This window comes from Phytophthora sojae, assembly GCF_000149755.1.
Source record: "Phytophthora sojae unplaced genomic scaffold PHYSOscaffold_5, whole genome shotgun sequence".
In the NCBI taxonomy this organism is placed as follows: domain Eukaryota; phylum Oomycota; class Peronosporomycetes; order Peronosporales; family Peronosporaceae; genus Phytophthora; species Phytophthora sojae.
The window spans coordinates 6678368-6696615 of NW_009258119.1; the positions used below are offsets into that span (position 1 = coordinate 6678368).

At 49.5% G+C, this 18248-nt stretch overlaps 3 protein-coding genes across 3 annotated transcripts; 1 reads left to right on the top strand and 2 right to left on the bottom strand.

The window, feature by feature from the left end:
• Nucleotides 1-262: 262 nt before the first annotated feature.
• PHYSODRAFT_334566 (hypothetical protein) lies at nucleotides 263-2732 on the top strand (the record flags this gene model as incomplete). Its single annotated transcript, XM_009531829.1, has 3 exons — nucleotides 263-451; nucleotides 542-716; nucleotides 2647-2732. The coding sequence occupies 3 exons, from the start codon at nucleotides 263-265 to the stop codon at nucleotides 2730-2732; spliced, it is 450 nt and encodes a 149-aa protein (XP_009530124.1).
• A 10394-nt stretch (nucleotides 2733-13126) lies between these two features.
• PHYSODRAFT_302626 (hypothetical protein) lies at nucleotides 13127-13663 on the bottom strand (the record flags this gene model as incomplete). The annotated part of the gene is made up of 1 exon (XM_009531830.1): nucleotides 13127-13663. The coding sequence occupies one exon, from the start codon at nucleotides 13661-13663 to the stop codon at nucleotides 13127-13129; it is 537 nt and encodes a 178-aa protein (XP_009530125.1).
• Nucleotides 13664-17581: 3918 nt separating this feature from the next.
• Nucleotides 17582-17938, bottom strand: PHYSODRAFT_507157 (hypothetical protein; the record flags this gene model as incomplete). Its single annotated transcript, XM_009531831.1, has 2 exons — nucleotides 17582-17663; nucleotides 17730-17938. Coding segments are annotated over 2 exons (291 nt in total), but the record flags the coding sequence as incomplete, so codon positions are not given.
• Nucleotides 17939-18248: the final 310 nt, after the last annotated feature.

Genomic DNA, 18248 nt, shown 5'->3' on the forward strand with positions numbered 1-18248 from the left:
GCAGGATAAGCTTAGTACAGTCTGAGCAACACGGGTGTCTGCTTATAACCGGCTTCACTTTCATATATACGTGAAGATATATACTTCTCTGTCCCACCAATTTATAGGTAGTTTGGTTTTTTTGTGTACCACTCAAACATGTTAGAATGATTTGACTGGATATAATTATTTTAGGTGAGGCTCGCATCAGGCCACCGTAAAACGGTTGGTGCGTGCGCTTAATCTACGTTAGGAGCCCAAGACAGCAGAACCTACAGTCAAGATGCCAAGAACAGTCGGCGCAAAGGACATCACGCCGGGAGTACGCGTTGCGGTGGTGGTCTTCATTGACACGTTAAGTAAGGAAGGCCGCCTCCCCTACGGGACAATCGTGCGGGCCAAGAAGCTATTCAAGCTCAGCCGCGCTGCCGTCGAGACCATCTGGGGTCTTCGGGGCGATCCGGTCGTGCTGGTGCAGCCTCGGTAGCCGTGCCCGCCCAAGCCGACACGTCTCAGCACCTAGGAGGTGGGTTAGCGTGTTGCGACCGTGCCGCTCTGCCAGCGGGAGGCTCTGCGCGCTCTCGAGGCGGCATCCGCCATCTCAAGATCCACGCTGCATAGGCACCTCAAGTCCAAGGTCCTGCGGCACTTCATCTGGAGGGTCAAGCCGGCGCTTACGGGCTCACACAAGCTTCAGCGGCTGACGTGGGCTCTTGCCCAAGTGCAGCGCCCAATTGGTAGGAGTTTGCGTTATTTATTATTGATGTTAGTAATTGAAAACATTGTTTGAAATAATTATTAACTAATATTCTCCAAAGGCGGACTTTTGTATCGTTTTGATGCTATGTATGATGTAGTTCATAAAGATGAGAAGTGGTTCAATATGTGCATGGCGTCTTCTTGATACTACTTGGCTGCTGACGAAGCACTACTTTACCGTTCGTGTTCAAAGAAACGCAACATCAGTAGGTAATGTTTCTCGCAGCCGTAACAAGACCCAGGTATGATTTTTCACGAAAAACATGGTTTGACGGAAAGAATGGGATCTGGCCCATTGCTGAGCGCACCAAGACAACAAAAACTTCCAAAAATCGAGTTGCCGGCACGCTGATTACCAAGAATATCAGCATGTCAAGAAACGTACATAGAGATGCTCAAGGGAAAAAGTTTTTCCAGCTGTTCGTGCAAAATGGCCGGGTATTTTTTTATTTCGAATGTACTTTTGATTTATTTATCTGAACAAACTTTTTTATTTACGTATACAGGTCCCAAGACTTCTGTTATTCGTGTCCAACAGGATAACGCAGACCCGCATGTGGAGGAAGATCATGGTGAAGCCCTCGCCGCTAGTAAGGAAGATGGCTGGAATACCGAAATGTTGTGCCAGCCACCTCGCTCTCCAGAGTGTAATATTCTTGATTTGAGGATTGTTTTAACTCTATTCAAGCGATTCAGTATCGACAACCAACAAACCAGATGGATGGGCTCATGGAAGCAGTAGGTAACGCTTTATACAGTGTTAAATACCAAACTATTGAGAAATGCTTCCTCACTTCGCAAAAAGTGTTGGAATGCATTATCACTAACGAAGGAGGCAATGATTTTCAAGCTCCCTCGAGTTCGTAAGACTGTCGGTCCGACTGGTCTCGGTCCAATGTCACTTGCAACGACAGCGTCAACTATTGAAAATGGCAACAAGGCACTGACGTCTCAGATTCTTAATCAATAGAGCCATTTTTTTAAATCTGAGCATTTATTCTTTAATTCTATACCCAAAACCTTGATAAGCATTGATTGGATAAAATTATCGTGTGATTTGACCGAAATCAGTATAACAGGTACTAAAACCTTACATATTTCAGTGCCTAATACGGCGTGCTCCGCATGTTTCTGGTGCGTGTGCTATTCCGTACAGAGTCGCCAAGTCGGAGCAATCGCGTGGTAACCTTTTTGTTCAATATCGCTAATTTTCCATGGAATTACAAAAAAACTTATTGCTTTCAGAGTTGCGTTTGTATTTGTGTTGTTATTTACTTGTTGAAAACCGTTATAACATTGCAAAAAATACGGTTAATAGCGCCCTACCATAGGCTTTACAACGTGGGTACCCTGGGCTTTAGCTTGTTTGTGTAGGCGAACTTATGATAGAAAAACCCAACTGCCTTTAAATTGGTGGGACAGAGAAGTAGAAGCGATTTTGGGCTGGACAATGTTAGGATACGACCACCGCTAAAGATTGCGCTCGCATGCTTTGGCGCACACTATGCAACAGAACCAAGCGAGACTACCCTGGACCGATGGCTCAAAATCGACCACAAGAGGGCCATTATACGGCGGTCACCCATCCATGACTCAAGGGCAGCTAGCTGTGTAGGTGGCGAAGCCGTATAAACCCCGCATCGAACCCGCTCGAAATGCAGTCAGCGACATCTTGAAAAACGCAACAAAAAACATTCGTGCCGCGTGGGCGACGACGACCAGCAAACCCTACCAACGTAACCTCCCCTCTGCTAGAAAAAAGGCTTGCCGCCTGGATCATGAACCGGAAGAGCCGTAATATATGTTTGTCCAGGAAGTTGATAACGATGACGTGCTGCTGCTAGTTTGTGACGAGTGGGATCCCAACTTCCCGAACGGCTAGCCGACGGCGTTCATGCAGCGCTGCAGACGGCGCCTTCACGTTCAGAACGGCGAAGCCACGTCTGCCGACCACGAAGCAGTTCGGATCGGACGGCAGCAGATTCAACAGGTAACCGATACATATGCATCACGGGATTATTAAGATATAGATGAAACACGTTTGGGCTACGCTATGGCTCCGACTCGCTTGATTTGCACCAACAAAATGCGCGGAGTGAAAAGAAAAAAAAACGCGGAGCGCGCTTGGCATGACCGCAAATGCTTACGACTCTCATGCATTCCATAGTATGTACCGTGGGCAGCCAAAACCTATGCTTCAACAAGAAGTCGGCTAAGGGCCGGGGCTTTAACTACAAGGCTAACACAAAAGCATGGATGACAAGAGTCATCTTTCAGGAGTGGTGTTCGTGTCGTTGGCCTAGAGATGCGAGCAGCGGATTGCCCTATCCTGTTGCTCATCGACTATGCGTCGTCTCACGACATTGGCGGTCTAGTACTGACTAACTTAACCATGCGGCACATGCCGCCCAGCACAACCGCCTTTCTCCGGCAATAAATGCTGACATCACAGCGTTGTTCAAGGCAAAGTGAAAAAACGCCAACTTCGCTACGTCTACAAACAGACTGTGAGCCCGGAATCATCCAGAAAGACCCAACCCGATTTGCCAGTTCCAAGCAATGAAGATGAGCGACGCGGTCTGGCGTGGAGAAACCAGATAGGACACGATCAATAATTGCTTCCGCTATATCGGCGTCTGCTATCTGGGCACCAAGGACAAAACAGACGACGTTACGACGGAGATGACGTGCAAGTTGGTAAGATCACGCTTCGATTATCAACCATGGGAGTTAGAACTTTCAAATCTTATCACTTCAATAACACATGTGCCTTCAGATAATATGAGTACCCACGTCTCGGAAGCGGGCGCGGGGTATGGCCATTTTTAAGGACGAAATACGCAAAATGTCCTCCATAAAATTAGTCAGCACCGTAAAATCACATGTGCCACCAAGATTTAAGTAGGATATAGATCAGGTCAGCATAAGCCTGCTAAGTCACATTTAACTGGAGCATTGTTGGTGTGTGTGAACACCACACCACTGCCACTTGGAAATGCTGCCCTTTTCGCCATAAGCACCGCGGTGGAAGGTGTCACTCTGCGTTTCAAATACTGACGCAAAATAACTTGTTTTTCTTTGGGCGGCGGCAAGACCCCGCAGATTGTATTGGTGCAGGCCTGCACGCTGTCTTGGTCGCTTGGGCTTTACGGGTCGTACAGTAGACCTTCGCCGCTGCTTAAGTTGATCATGACGGTACCAGTGAACGCCTCGAATATTCACTGGAACGAGAATTTTTCCGACGGACACACGAATAAGACTCTCATTAAGCCAAACCTCGCTCGTACTGGCAGTACCTTACACCTTCACGCTTAGAACGGCAGAGTTGCCGCAAGTCATATCGACCCTTACCCCCAAGCGACTTCGCATGATGGCAAGCATTGTGGCGTCTCCTAGCCAGCCATTTGCAGCCGGGTCCAGTAAAGTAACCGGTTTAATTGACAGTAATCGTTAGCCACCTGGTTGTAACCACAGTAAAAGTAGATACAGTACCAATAGCGGAAGTTTTCGGAGGCGCGGAACGACTTCCATCGGGTCCTTGGGCACCTGCAAATTCTTCGAACGGGAACGTTAGCGAGTTTATCCAACGAATCACCTTGTCGATAAACTCGAGGGCGCGAGCCGCGCGATGCCATCGGCGCATGATACTGAGGGAGCTAGTAGTAAGACCTCCAACGTTATCCAGGGCAGCCAACACGCCTTCGTCACGTCTCCCTAGGTGCTGGCTTCGGGCCGCGGCGTCGTGACCTACACACACGTGGAGTAAAACTCATCGGATGTAGTTAGTGGATCTCCTTGGGAGGCGTGATCGAGGTTAGGACCTCGTTTTATAAGACACGCCTTGATACAAGTCGGTTCGAGCAAGGTAATAAACTTGGAAGTCTTCCGGACAGTAATCGGGTTGTACGTAGTATTTCCCGCCAAATGTTTTTCGTAGAAATGTAACGTCACCAGGACGGCCACTGCGATGACCCGACCGTAACTGGAACCGGTGACTTGAATCTGGACACGTCCATGCGGGAGGCTCCGCGCCCAACTTCCATGGACGTGCAATTTATATTGCCATTCCACTTGTCCTCGGCATCACGACCGCTCTCCTACTCGACATCATATGTGGCCTTACGATTTTCAGAGCTGTGGTTAATCGTGTTCTCTTTTTACTTTAAGGCTTTTGTGGTGTAGCGGGATCGGCCAAAATCTGGTTAAGGCCTGATCGAGCTTCCCACCAGCGCCCAGACACCGACTAACGGAGCCCCCCCCAACGATCCGTGATCGGCTGAACTTGTTCTCACCTTGTGTACCCGTCGGCGGGCTAGATCTGCTCTCTCGGGGTTTCGAAGATGCAGCACTTGGTGAGATCTAGTGTCTTGGCGTGACGCGGGGATAGTTCGTGGAGCAGCGCGGGTATCTTCGCTCTGCGTCCGAGTATAAGCTCCGATCGAGGGTTGTTCGCTGTGCTCGGTCGGCCTGGAGTAGATCCAAGTCCTGTAGTCGCCTTTCCGGGTGTGATCCGTCCTCTCCTGAGTTGCTTGTCGCTTCCTATAGCGGGATCGAGGTTGATCGAGAGAAGAAACGATCGCCGGTAAGCACTAATATCCGGTCGATCGAGGACTTGCACACAAGAGATAGATCACTAGGCTGACCAATGTATTAATCCAGTCTTAACCGTACCGCTAGTTCACTACTCAAAGTGTCGACGTTGCCGAGGCCAATGTAGTTCCTGGGACTTGGTGACTTGAGAGGACTTGTGGTCTTTGGTGCAAATTCTCTTCTGATTTTTGTTTAGCTGGTGTCTCTCTACCGCTTCCATCTCATCTACCATCCCACAACTGAACAACTACTGGATTCTTGTCCTGGCTTCGCCCCCATGTGCTTCCCGTCTTGGCCGATCGGCGATCGGCGATCCAGTCCGCGATTCACGATCAGCCCTCGATCGACGATCCACCATCCACAGTACTCGATCGCGATCAGTCCACTTCGGTCTTCAGCCGTCCCACTCTACGATGTCGCTCATTGATCTTGCCCTCGCGCATGACGTCCTTCGCCTTCGACACGCGCTCTTTGCATCGCGCCCCCTGGATCAGTGTGGGACGAGGCATCACCACTCTCCATGTGTCGATCAGCTGTGATCTACCTGGTTCCACACCCCGCCTACGTGCGAGCATCATCCAGGTGCCTCGATCGCTCGTCGAACCTTCTCGATCCCCGCAATCCCAGTCTTATTCACGTCGCCCTTCTCTCGATCGTCGATCCCCTTGATTTTTTGGCCGATCGGTTATGCCGCCTTTCTCAGAGAACAATTCTTGTTCTCACGCTTCTCCACACTTTGGCTTGGGTGCCATCATCTACATCTTCTTCTTCGCCTAGGTTGGCCTCCTCCAATTCTGCAACATCTCCATCTGGGTCTTTAGCATCAGCACCTTCGTCATCATCCTCGGCGTCGTCTCCTTGGCTTCTTTGTCATTCGGCAGCTTCAAGTGCCACGTCTCCGCCCACTGGAGCGCGAGCCGTCAAAGAGCGCTAAGCTGAAACGCGAATAAGCGTAACCAACATTTTATTTTTGGACGTTGCGCCCATGTGTGTTTCGTTTCGCAACACAAACGCCGGGATGTTTTGGCCGTATCACAATATATCCGCCGGATCCAGGTTGGCTCCATCTATAAAATATTTCCATAGTACCGCAACACTCGAAATTCGTAGGGTTTCAGCCTCCGAGTAGCCCCTGCCCCTTTCTTCCGGTACGCTCTGTCGTCAGACCCTCGCTCCCTTATTCAGGACAGTTGAGCATCCGACAGCGTTTTTCCTCCACCCGAGCAGCGTCGCCTTACTTTCTTGCTGCCTCAGAGACTCCACAACCGGGATTCGCGTGCCACTCCTTAAGCTTCTCAATCATCTGGCCCAACGTCCACTGGTGGCATATGCGTTTCTTAGAAGACGAAACCCATGCGGGGTGCGGCAGAAAGATATTGTTTGTGTATGGAGGAAAAGGGGAAGATTTTAAGAACGAACTGGTTTATAATTCTCGGACCGTTCCGCTACCACTAATCCTACCGGTTATAATACCGTTGCACAATAACTCGACCACCCCACACGTCAAGCCGTATCGAGTACAGAAAAACAAGATGCTTTGTAGTGTGACTTTCCTCCTACATTTGCGCCTGAACTCAATATGGCTCTTCGACACGTACCGTACACCTAAATCAATTACGATACGCGTACTTAACGTACAGTAGTTGAATATAGCGTATCGTAGATAGCCTAATACTACCATATCGGACTAAATAGTACTAGAACTTATACTACCCAGTCGTTACTATCGGAAGAACGGTAAGTATGCGGTTGCTGTTATTTCCAAGTTTGCCCTTATCATGGATAGTCAATTCTGGGTGTTCTGCCAGAAGATTGGCGACGCTGAAGTTAAAGCGTACGTCTTGCAACGGCAGAACCTTACGCTCAACGATCGTCTAAGGAATGACGAGAAATTCTTACGGAGTCGTCGCGGTAAGCAAATGCGCTTAAGGATTATGCGAAACAGCCAAACCGAACTGGATGATGACGACGATCTTGATCCACGTGATGAAGTTGAGCTGCTACAGATGTGTGTTCGCGACACCACGGCAGATATGTGTGGTCCCAGAATCGGAGCTTCTCAAGCGTGCCAGAAGTGGATACCGTCGGAGACTTGAAGTGACACGCCAAGCGCAAACAGAGATGACGCACCTTAACTACCGCAACACTCGCTATGCTGAATTTGCTGCAAATATGTATTGTGGCTTTCAACTATTTTGCCGCCCGATTTGTCGTGTTATCACGGAGTCCGATTTATATAAAATGGAGCTCCTACATGATCGGTTAGTCCAATTTAGCTATATCTGACCTGAGTTAGTAGCATAAGGCTCAGAGGGGAGGCATTCCTAGTTCTCCTCACCTCTCATGACGCATTAGAACTGCAAGACATTGGGGACAATAGTACACTGTATATGGCCACTTCGTAGCACTATGGCCAGCTAAATCACCTGTGTGATCATCTACGGCCGCTACAACCTCGTGCCACGCCGATCTGAGAGGGCCCCAGACATGTTTTCGCGGCGGTCCCTTTTGCCGGCGAAAAGCGGTATTTCTGGCCCCTGCTTCGCAACTCGCAGCCCCCAGACGCAAATCTGGCCAGATATAGTTTGCTTCCCACCCACCCCCCTCGGCCCCTCCTGCTAAATCGGAGCCCTCCAGCAAATCGGGCCCGATATATCGGATCTTGGACCACCCGATTTGCCAAAACGGATGAAATCCACATTAAGTACTTGCGTCCGACGCAAACTTCGAGTTAGCTAACTTTTCGAGAGCGCGGGACTTAGGTCTAGCCGCCGTAGGACCCGTTCGGTCAACCGATAACGCCAGGATAAAGCCTAAACAAGGATCGTAAGAAGCGTAGGCGACTTAGTTACTCTACGGTATTAACTCGGTCTAGTTACTATGAATTCACCCGCTTTAACCTGAACATGAAATATTTTTTTTAAGTCCAAGAAAAACGATCATACCGGGGGTCTTTATAAGTGATAATACAACACCAGCTGAGCATGTACCTGTACATGCACAATTCAACTTCTAAAGCAGTACTTAACAATGGACAATAAACGGCATAAAAACTATCGGAGCTGTTATTTCGAGGAAACTTGGTTCTGGAGAATGATTATGTTTTATGCACCGAAATTAGATAAGAATGTAACGATTAACGAGATGCAAAACAAAACCCTAAAGGTAAACACGGTACTGTCCTAGCTCATTACCTACGAGCGATTTCAAAATTTGAGCGGCTTTTTGGTGACGGAACCAGGTTAGTCGTTAGCTAGCTAGGATCTGCATATGATGGGAGTGGGCAGCGTGACATGCCTAGTCGAAGCAAAGCCTGGAGTCATCATTGGTTATTGGGATCACAACAGTGCACGTAACCACATCATTTACATTTTAGAGCGTAGCTTCTGGAGCCATACACGAAATTTCGAAATTCGTTAGAAATTAGATTCCATCGCCCATCAAGCAGGTAAACAGGTCTTTTCAGGTGGCAAGAATCTGACTAGTGGATGCGACGAATGCAAGCAAAAGGTGATTGTTTTCGGTGTGACTTGGACAGCTAGCGGGCTGCCCTATCTAGAAGCATTTCTCCGGTGTTGTTGCATTTCGAAGTTCGAAATTCGAACACAATAAATCAACTTAAACGTACTCCAACGTAATACACGTAAAATCAAAACTAACGAAAGACGCTTAAATCTTAGTAAGTTAAGCTAGCGGATAGCGGCAAATAGTTTACCTTTCTCAAATTAAATACCTCCTTTCAAATATGATATAATTTGCTCAATATACAAAGCTATTACACCTAAGCCAATTGGTATATCTAGAACCAGCAAATGTTATGTTAAGAGTAGAATGTTAACATCTTCGTAGTGGCTAAGAGACGTCTTAACATTAGAAATCACATGATCAAGGCTTCATAACACTCCTTTTAATTTTTTTGTTTACAGTTTACATGTAAGTATTTCCTTTGTCAAATTCGGCAAGCAGGATCCTGTTGGTGTTTTCGTTAACACGACACTTGTCTTCGGTACCGTTTGTCATTTTTGAAACTTAACCCAAAATTACCGTAAGTACCTAAAGAAAACATGTATTTTGGTCTAAGTTCTGCTTGCTGGGGATAACACTGTCCATCTAACGGCATGAAAGGCGTTGTGGCCGGCTCTGCGCAACGTATGGGTATCTCCATGGTTTGAACGGTTAGAGAAGTCTAATCTATGGATTGGATGTCTTGTTCGCAGGAATGTAATATATATATATATATATTGCCAGGCTATGTGTGCGCGAGATCTGGTAAATTGGCTGCTGTCAAGCGAATTCTCCAACTTGCGGTACCTCAAAGTAGGTAGAGAACACGGCATTAGTTAACCTGAACATGAAAAGAGTTTTAAGTCCAAGAATAATGTATACGAGAGACGTACTATCAACTATTTTATACATTGTCAAGTGCATATCCAGTTCCAGCTGGCCTCGCTGCCTCTTGTTTCTGCGCAGCAGCTCGAAGCGCTTTACTCCGACCCCGATACGCCGATCGGTTACCTTGAATAGGTTGAACAGCCCTCGAGACGCAAGCGCAAACACACCGGGGATGTAACAAGTGTTCTTAAGACGAATGTGCCAAGGTTACCATTTTTGCTTCACATCCACTCTCCACCCACCAGCGGGCACGCCATAGGCTTCCATCCGTGCGGCATGAGCGCTCCCTTTAGCTGCCACGGACAGGCGTTTCTGGGTCGTATTGACACGATAGAATTGGAGATTTCGAGGATTCCCCGAGCCGCGCCTGCGATTGGTTGGCTCAGAGGCTCACTATGGGAGAGGGAGGCAGCGACACGTGGCGTATGGGAAGAGCGGATCCCGGCCGGACTCGCGTTGGCAGTGTACAAGGTTTGGTGACCCCGGATGGAGATGTCCCCAAGAGCGGACCCCGGCTGGAACCAAGTACCGAACGAGACAAAGCCCAAGCGAGCGTAAAAGTGCCTCCGACTGGAGGCCGCCTGCTCTTGGTGCACTGTACAACGCAAGAGGAGCCCGACCGGATCGAGTGAAGACCCAGAAACCGTGAAGCTGTCCAAGACATCCCGGACGTGAAGCCCAAGTGGAGTGTGATCCCGTTTGGAGATAATCACGAATCCCGGATGGAGATATCAAGATACCAAGATACCATCCCAGATGTGAAGATCCAGTATACAAAGTCCAAGACGTTTCCGACCGACCAAGCCGACCAGCCAAGATCTGTTCGGATTCCGTGGAACATTGAACTTCGCTTGCGTACCCAGTGATGATTATACTTGCTGGAAGTATGCTACGAGGGACCGCGGACGATTACGACGACAAGACCATAGTGAAGACAAGTCAAGATGGAGTGCATGTAAAGATCGACAGAAGATAGCCAGACAGACAGACAGAGAGACCACAGATAACAGATAAACAGAGTTCGTTTTACCTGCCTGGTGACAAGTCGCTTTGTAGCTGCCTACGGAAGCGCACCCCGTAGGAGGAAGACAAGTGGCCAAGCCGGACCGCGTCGGGGCTAGTGACTGCGAGCGCATGCAGCCGGGGACGCCCGGGAGCGCATCAAGGAAGTAAGCTCGGATGGAACGTCGTTGTCGTGAAGTTCCAGTAGGCGTGCTGGATCGTCGTGGCGCCGACGCCGTAGCTACACGCGTAGGCAAGACAACTCTCCCCTTCGGAAAAGAAGGGTTCGTGCTACCCCGTCGGCGATAGCTACCATGGAACTGCCTACCGGATGGAGACGTGCCCGGAGGACCATGGGGCATCAAGGCTGAGAGAGATTAACCCGTGGTGTCCAGCTACCTTGGGGGTTGCCTGCAGGAAGAACGATGCTTGTGGGACTAAGGGGCGGATGCCGCGCCCAGGCGGAGATAGTTGAAGTTACTTTGGAGTTGCTCACCGGAAGGACCATACCTGGGGGACCAAGGGACTGATGCTGCGAAACCTGGACGTACGGGGGAAAACACGACCCATAAAACCCAGAAAAACTAGAAGATAATTGGATGAATAAGCCCTAAACAAAGAGTTCGTTTTGCCAAGGATCGCGCAAGTGAGTTGGAGCAGCCTACCGGACGTGCATTCCCGGAGGACCGACTAAGTCTACGTGTGAGGGCCCAGCAACTGTGACATCTGGGTCGAGCTCCCGCAACCAAGTCCAGTCCAAGTTGGGGTGAGTACCGGGTGACAACCCGAGGTTGATCCATCCCGTTTCATTTCCTAGTTGCGGTTGAGCTCGTCCAGACCAGGAAGGCCCCGCATTTCATATTACCGATTACCTTGTCACCCCGGTTGGAGTAGCCCCGGGTGGGAAGTATTGATTTAAGAGCTCTAGTGTGACAGGAGGTATTTGATTGTGTTTGTTTCCCTCCGTACTTGGGGGTGGTGCGCGTGAGCCAAAACCGTCCGGGATTGACCAGTATCCCGGAGTCCGGCTGGAGTTGACTGGAGTAGTGACCGACCCTTTCACGGTCCAAAAGAATAAGGAAGGGCTACGTGTTTGTATATAACTCTGTATCTGTTTGTATTGTTTGGTTATCTGAGGGCTGTCAGAGGCGACGTCCAGGAAGGTTACGTTCTGCCCTGCTACCTAGCGACCTACAAGTATCAAGACAACTCATCCACGGTTGAAGACCCGTGGTTACGAAGACAAACGAACCCACAGGCATTGTTCACAAGGACACACGCCACCCCGGTTGGAGTGTACATCTAGGTGTACTATCTCCGGCTAGGGTTTGTTCTGGGTGCACCCCATTCGGGAGTCTACACCCGGGACGCGCCAAGCAATACACCTGGGTGGTCAAGCGTTCACCCGCCTCGCCTCAGTATTGTCTTTCGTAGCTTTCGGGCAACACGTACACGACGGTTTTGTCATCGGGCTTCTCGCCAAGCAAAACCTTATCGATGCGCGTACTAATTGCAGCTCGTGAAGCTTTCCGGTCTGCTTCAGTGCACGCACACGACGCAGTAGCGTTGGATCTGATACTGGTTGTTCAGCAACGGTGCGTGAGTTCATGCTTTCGCCCGGGTAGCTCTGGAGAGGTTGGTCGAGGAGTGCAACAATTTCCGGTCGCGCTTAAAGTATAATTGCGCTTGATCGCGCCGTTGTACTGTTCAACGAGGTTGTGCGTCGCCGTGAATACAGGGAGTGAGTTGAATACCTGCCAGCGAAGAAAGCGGCCGTTTAGTCACTTGGTGGTAAAATAGGTCTCAATGATGCTATTGAGGTATTTCTGGACCAACATTCTGTCATTGAAGTTCGTAAGCGCTCAAGTTCCGCTGCACTCCCAGCAAAATGCATGTCACCAAGGCCTTGCAGGACACGTGTAGCGAGTTCCAGTGGAAGTCCATTCGAGCGTTCGAACCCCTTTGCTGCGACGCGACAGTAGCCCATCAATGGTACAAGCTGGGCCGTCCCAGAACGGTTTATGTGCATTGAGTAGAGCGCCATCGGCGTCGGTCATTGCATACTTCACCGCAACTTGTCCGCAAATCACAGTAGCGTAGATGCGCTTCAATGCCGAGAAGGTTTCCGTGAAATGCGACTCCGTCAGTTGTGACGTGATAAAGACGGCAACGACATGAAACTGGCACATACAGTCCAAACTTCCCATGGCCAAGGATAGAGCTGGAAGGTAGCGTCGACATGTAGCATGTAGGTAGTAGGATCTCGGTTGATGCGCTCTAGCAGGCGCTTGGTGGTCACGCACACGATAAAAGGGCTGCTGTCACTACCGTTGCTTACGACGAATAGACCGTCGCGATTCGTCCTCCAACCGAACGTAAACGCATCGCGCTAGTCTTCTTGTCCTTAGAAACCTTTTGCCAATATTCTCGCCCGCACGTCATCGACGTAATCGCTGCCACCGAGATGCTTCGTCCGGTAGCCTTGGACAAAGTATTGCACGCATTGCAGCGGCAGAATGTTCGTTTTGTTCAGCCGAAACCGGCGAACTAAAGTACCTCGAATACACACAGGCTTGTGGTTGTGGGCTGCCATATCTCTTACGACCTCCTTTATAGGCGCGGTCAAGCAAGGGCGCTTCGCATGGCGGCGGGGTGAGAGATGAGTCATCACGTCCCACGCATTCACAACGTTGATCGAGCAGCATTGCTGCATCTTGCCACGCCAGGCGCAGGGGGTAGGATAGGCTACATCCTTGCAGGCTTCACAGCCGCAGCATAGGAAGTGTTCGCGCATGCTGTGCGGCATGGAGACAGCGCCAAGGCGGTACGGGGCTAGACCGCCCTTCATCATTCCAAAACGCTTGAAGGAGTCCAGAAGAGTCAGAGTAACTTCGAGGAGAAAGCCTTCGGCACGGGGCGTCCAGTCGATGTTGCGGGACATGAAGTGGGGTGTTCAGGACGAAGTAGCAAGTGTTGGAGTTTCTGGGAAGATTCAGAAGTAACTTCATCGCTGAGGTAGCATCCTATTTGCTAAAATACGCGAGTTGTGATAATGGGATTGGCTACAACGCCGTGGCTACAAACCGAGCATTCTACAGTGAGGCGCGACCGAATGGTGGCGCATATGTTCTTTTGGGCACCCTACGGTCTTTGTACAGAGTTGGGGGCTGAATTAGGTTGCCCGCAGTTAGATTTAGACACGAAACGAATTTTCAGGTGTTTGGGTGCGTTGTCGCCTTTGCGAAGCCGGCTACATGTATAGAAGCTACATATTATCTCAGTTTTGGTGATCAACTTCGTGGTGTCACGGCTACGGTTAACTACATGCCGCACCACGGATTCTACTGGCAGAAGTCAGCTCCTAAACCAGCTCGGCGTCAAGGAGGCTTTGCATATGATTGCTTTCACACGCTGATGCTTGTTCCGTGGGTAGGCTGTTAGGGTTGCGGAACCCACCAGTTATCCCCGAGGCGAGAACAGATTCCAAGCGCTTTTCGTCCACACAACAAGCTGCTGACAACTCGCGGCTTTGAGCTTAACCGGGATAGTAGGGTGGAATTGCGCAGTTGCTGCAGGATTCAACTTACCCAGGTTTTTCACATCAAGTCCATTAGTGGTTTATTCAACGAAATATGGACTGGCTGATAGGTTGCTGTGTACACGGCCAGGGCCCATAAGCTACGCATGTAATAGTTGCGCGAGAATTTAAATGTTTTGTCGTCGGCACTCGGAGAGCCTACCAAGCAGCAATAAAAAGGAGGTATGCATGCCTTCTCGATTCTAAAAATGGTCAAGCAAACTTGCACAGTGAGATCGCTGTTTCGCCACCCGGCATTATTGACATACACCTGCACATCCGTTTGCTGACGACGTAGCCCCACCGCAATTGTGCCCCGAAGCCATGTTGGAGCAACGTTTTTCGTGAGCTAGATCTGGAATCGCGGAATCTTTGGTTTTAAAATCTATGCAGGGTTCGTACCGCTACCGTACCATATTCCATAACTACGAGAGTAATTGGGTTTTCATCTTCCCAGGGCTCTTCACCCTTCCGACGGATCATCGGCCGAACTGCACACCGTTTCGCTATAACCGTTTGTATTTAAGATATTGGTAATGTGCTGCTACAATAAAAAACAACATGGGTTAACATTTGCTTAACTAGCATACAAATAAACCTGTCCGTTTTGGAATTTTTCGAAGCGTGAATGTTCTCCTTCGCTTTTTGCAAGATACGCAAAGAAAACCACAAAACAGTGATCCAAGCCCACCATCATTCGTTTGTGACCAGTTAAGTTCTTTTATGGTGCACTTTAACGATTCCTTGGCTGAATAGATACGCTCAGACATCCTATTCTGATGTTGCATCACGTGCGTACAATATATTTGAATCTGTCAAACATACCACAGTCGCACCTTCCCTTAGCAAAATATCGTTCATTTCTGCCGGTCGGCCGCTTGGGGCCACCCAGCAGGTCAGATGTTTCGGCGTTAATCCTCCATTAATTGTGTTAAAACGAAGGTCTAGCTTGACTTTCTGTTTGATCACCATTGGGTCCGCGGTGATTCCCTTGATGGACTTCCAATGTTTGAGATCGTGGTACTGTAGTCACAGGGTTTTCGCCATGAACGCCTGTAACAGTCGTGGTATCACGACTGACACTTCCGCTCCGTTGTCAGGCTTTGCCCAGGCCACGGACACACGGTTCACTAGGCACGGTAGCTTATGGCCACCTTGTCTCAGGCGTGAAGGGTCCGCCATGAGTTCGATAACACCGACCGGTTTACCTGCCTTACGGTTCTTGTCGTAGAGTTCCTTCCCTTCTGTCGCACCCACAAGGGAACATTGATCTGAAATACATCATGGGCCAGGTCTCCCCTTTTAAGCATTTGCGAGACTGGGCTGGTGTAGACTTCTTTGAAGCTTTGGGGCGACGGTACCGATACCTGACCTGGCCCGACTGTGGCGCTGCCCACCGTCGGCTGCCGGTGGTGCGTCTGGCTTCCTCCGGCACCCATCGTCCGTTGAATAGCTGATTAACAATCACAAGGCCGACAATCTGGACCTCAACCATTCCCTGAATTCACGGGCTTCTTTAACGACTCGTGCATCGTGAATTTCCGCTATTTGATGACCGTCGGTTTGAGGGAGTAGACAGTGCGTTGGATCAACTACCTTGGGGAATAAAGCTTGTTATCTTACATCAGGGTTACCGGAGAGGAAGTGAGCGAGGTCGCACACAGGCTTGGTGGGGTTCCTTCACCACAACAAATTTTCGATCCGTCGGCGAGCGCACCAATGCAGGCCAACGCCTGGGAGCACCTGTAGACCGTGTTGATAACGATGACCAAATAGGTGCATACTCCCAGCCCGTTCCAAAACTTACGACCGGTTCAACGTTTTCCTGTGATCTTAAACTATTGAAAGTTTTAAAACTACTGAGCGATTGGGATACAATGCGCAAGCTTTTTAAGACCAGATTCGGAACACCCGTGATGTGCACGATATGGACGAAGTCGGGTCACTTACAGGCGTGCTATTGGTGTACGCCGCTGTCCCAACCACTCAGCCCCAGTCTGCGCCGTACAAGGAGCTGTAGCCGGGCGAGAAGCAGCACAGCGTTCCCGATAGCATGTTTGGCCGATAGCTTCTAGGCTTGTCGTATGTCAGGATGTAGCGGTTGAAGTTATAGTTGCTGGAACCAACAGGCGACTACACCACGAAACCATCCGCGCCCACACGAAAATTCTGGAACAGATCAGAGCGCAGTACAATTTCGAGATGACCTTTGGTGGTGTCATCATAGCTAATATCGACGGAAAGACCCTGAGCGCTACCATCCTGGTGCGGAAGGGCGTTGAAACGCTGGTAATCGTCGAAACAAGCCTACTGTGAAAGATGCAAAAGATTGAGAGGTTTTGGGAGGTTGATCGAGAGCGGGAAAGTCAACGACGCTACGGTGGCACTGATTTACGAAGAGAAAGAACTTTTAGTGCTCGATCATCGTCATCTTTTGTGTGACCAATTGCGACGATCAAAAGGCGTTACTCGATGGATCGGGTGATAGTCCGATCTGCAGGGACGTTTTAAGACGTAAGAAGAAAATATAGCGGCAGGATAAAGTTGGTTGAATGAATACGTCTCGAAGATATTGTGTCATTGTGTCGCGCACGCTTAACCTTACAATATACAGTTTGGTCCACAATTATAGCCGCATAATAAAAGCGAGCTCTTCTGTAACACTTTAACCCCTCAGCGCCCAAGCTTTTTTTACCTGTTTTTTTAATTTTACGGTACTCGCCCAACATGTTACTCATGCAGCATGTTAAAGTCGCGCAACACGTACTTTTACTATATTCTCGTATAAGTCCGACGCCGGGCTGGGTACAACAACAACATGACCATTTCAGCAAATCGCTCCTCCACGTTGTACCTACAGCATGTACATGGGGTAGATAGAGAATGATGGCGCTCCTCGGATGAGCGACTAGCGGCCTTTTTATCCAGAGACTGGACGAGGACAGCCTGAAGTGCGTAAAGCAAGGTAGTATTCAATGTCGCTTGTGCGAAATCTACAACGCATCAAATGAATACACACAAGAACCGCACGAAATTGTAACCTTCATCGGCCAGCCCAACATTCATCATCAAACACTTATCTTCCTACTCAGTGTCACTACCTTCGCCGGAACTTCCATCTCCTTCGACGACGTCGCTGCTGCTGCTGTGTGCAGCAGCCTCCTCGCTATCTTCCTCATCGTTGCTTTGGTTCTGACGCTTGCGGCTTCCGGCGGTCTTGCTAGCATATCCCTCTCGACTTTGGAAGTCTCGCCCGCACCGCGGCTTCGCCGTTCCATTTTCTCACTTGTGGTGCCAGATCTGGTAACAGCTCATGGCGTTTCCAGGATAGCGTTGTGGCCAAATTTTGTTACATAGATACATGCTGCAGATAACAGTAGAGTAGTCAGCAGGTTGCTATACAATTGCAAACAACCACTCATCAACGTACCGAGCTTTATCTGACTTGCTGCAGGCAGCACAGTAGTACTTCGTGACGCGACACTCTCCAACCCGGCGCTTTAGAACGGAGATGACTTTGTACTGACGCTGTCGACGTTTGAGTACCCCATTGACAAACTGGTACTCAGGGCATTCTTGGGGCTCGTGGCCCGGTGGTAACGGAGGAAGCACATCACCAGCTGCAGGCTCGTGTGGGGAAGGCTACAAGCAATCACTTTGTTAGCTCACCTCCAACATGACATCAATTCAACATGTATATGATTGCATGCCTCACAAGAATACAACATGTAGAACGTGCATGATGTTGTTGGCTTTACAACCATACAACATGAACGTCCGACAGCATGTGCAGCCACCGCCAACATACAACATGTATCACATACAACATGGAAAAAGAAACGTCTTCTGGAGCACTTCGACGACGGATCTGATCTTCCACGCTCGGTCCGAAGCAGCCTTGGTATCTGCGTTATTCGTGAAGTGTAGATTGGCCATACTGTGCTCAAAG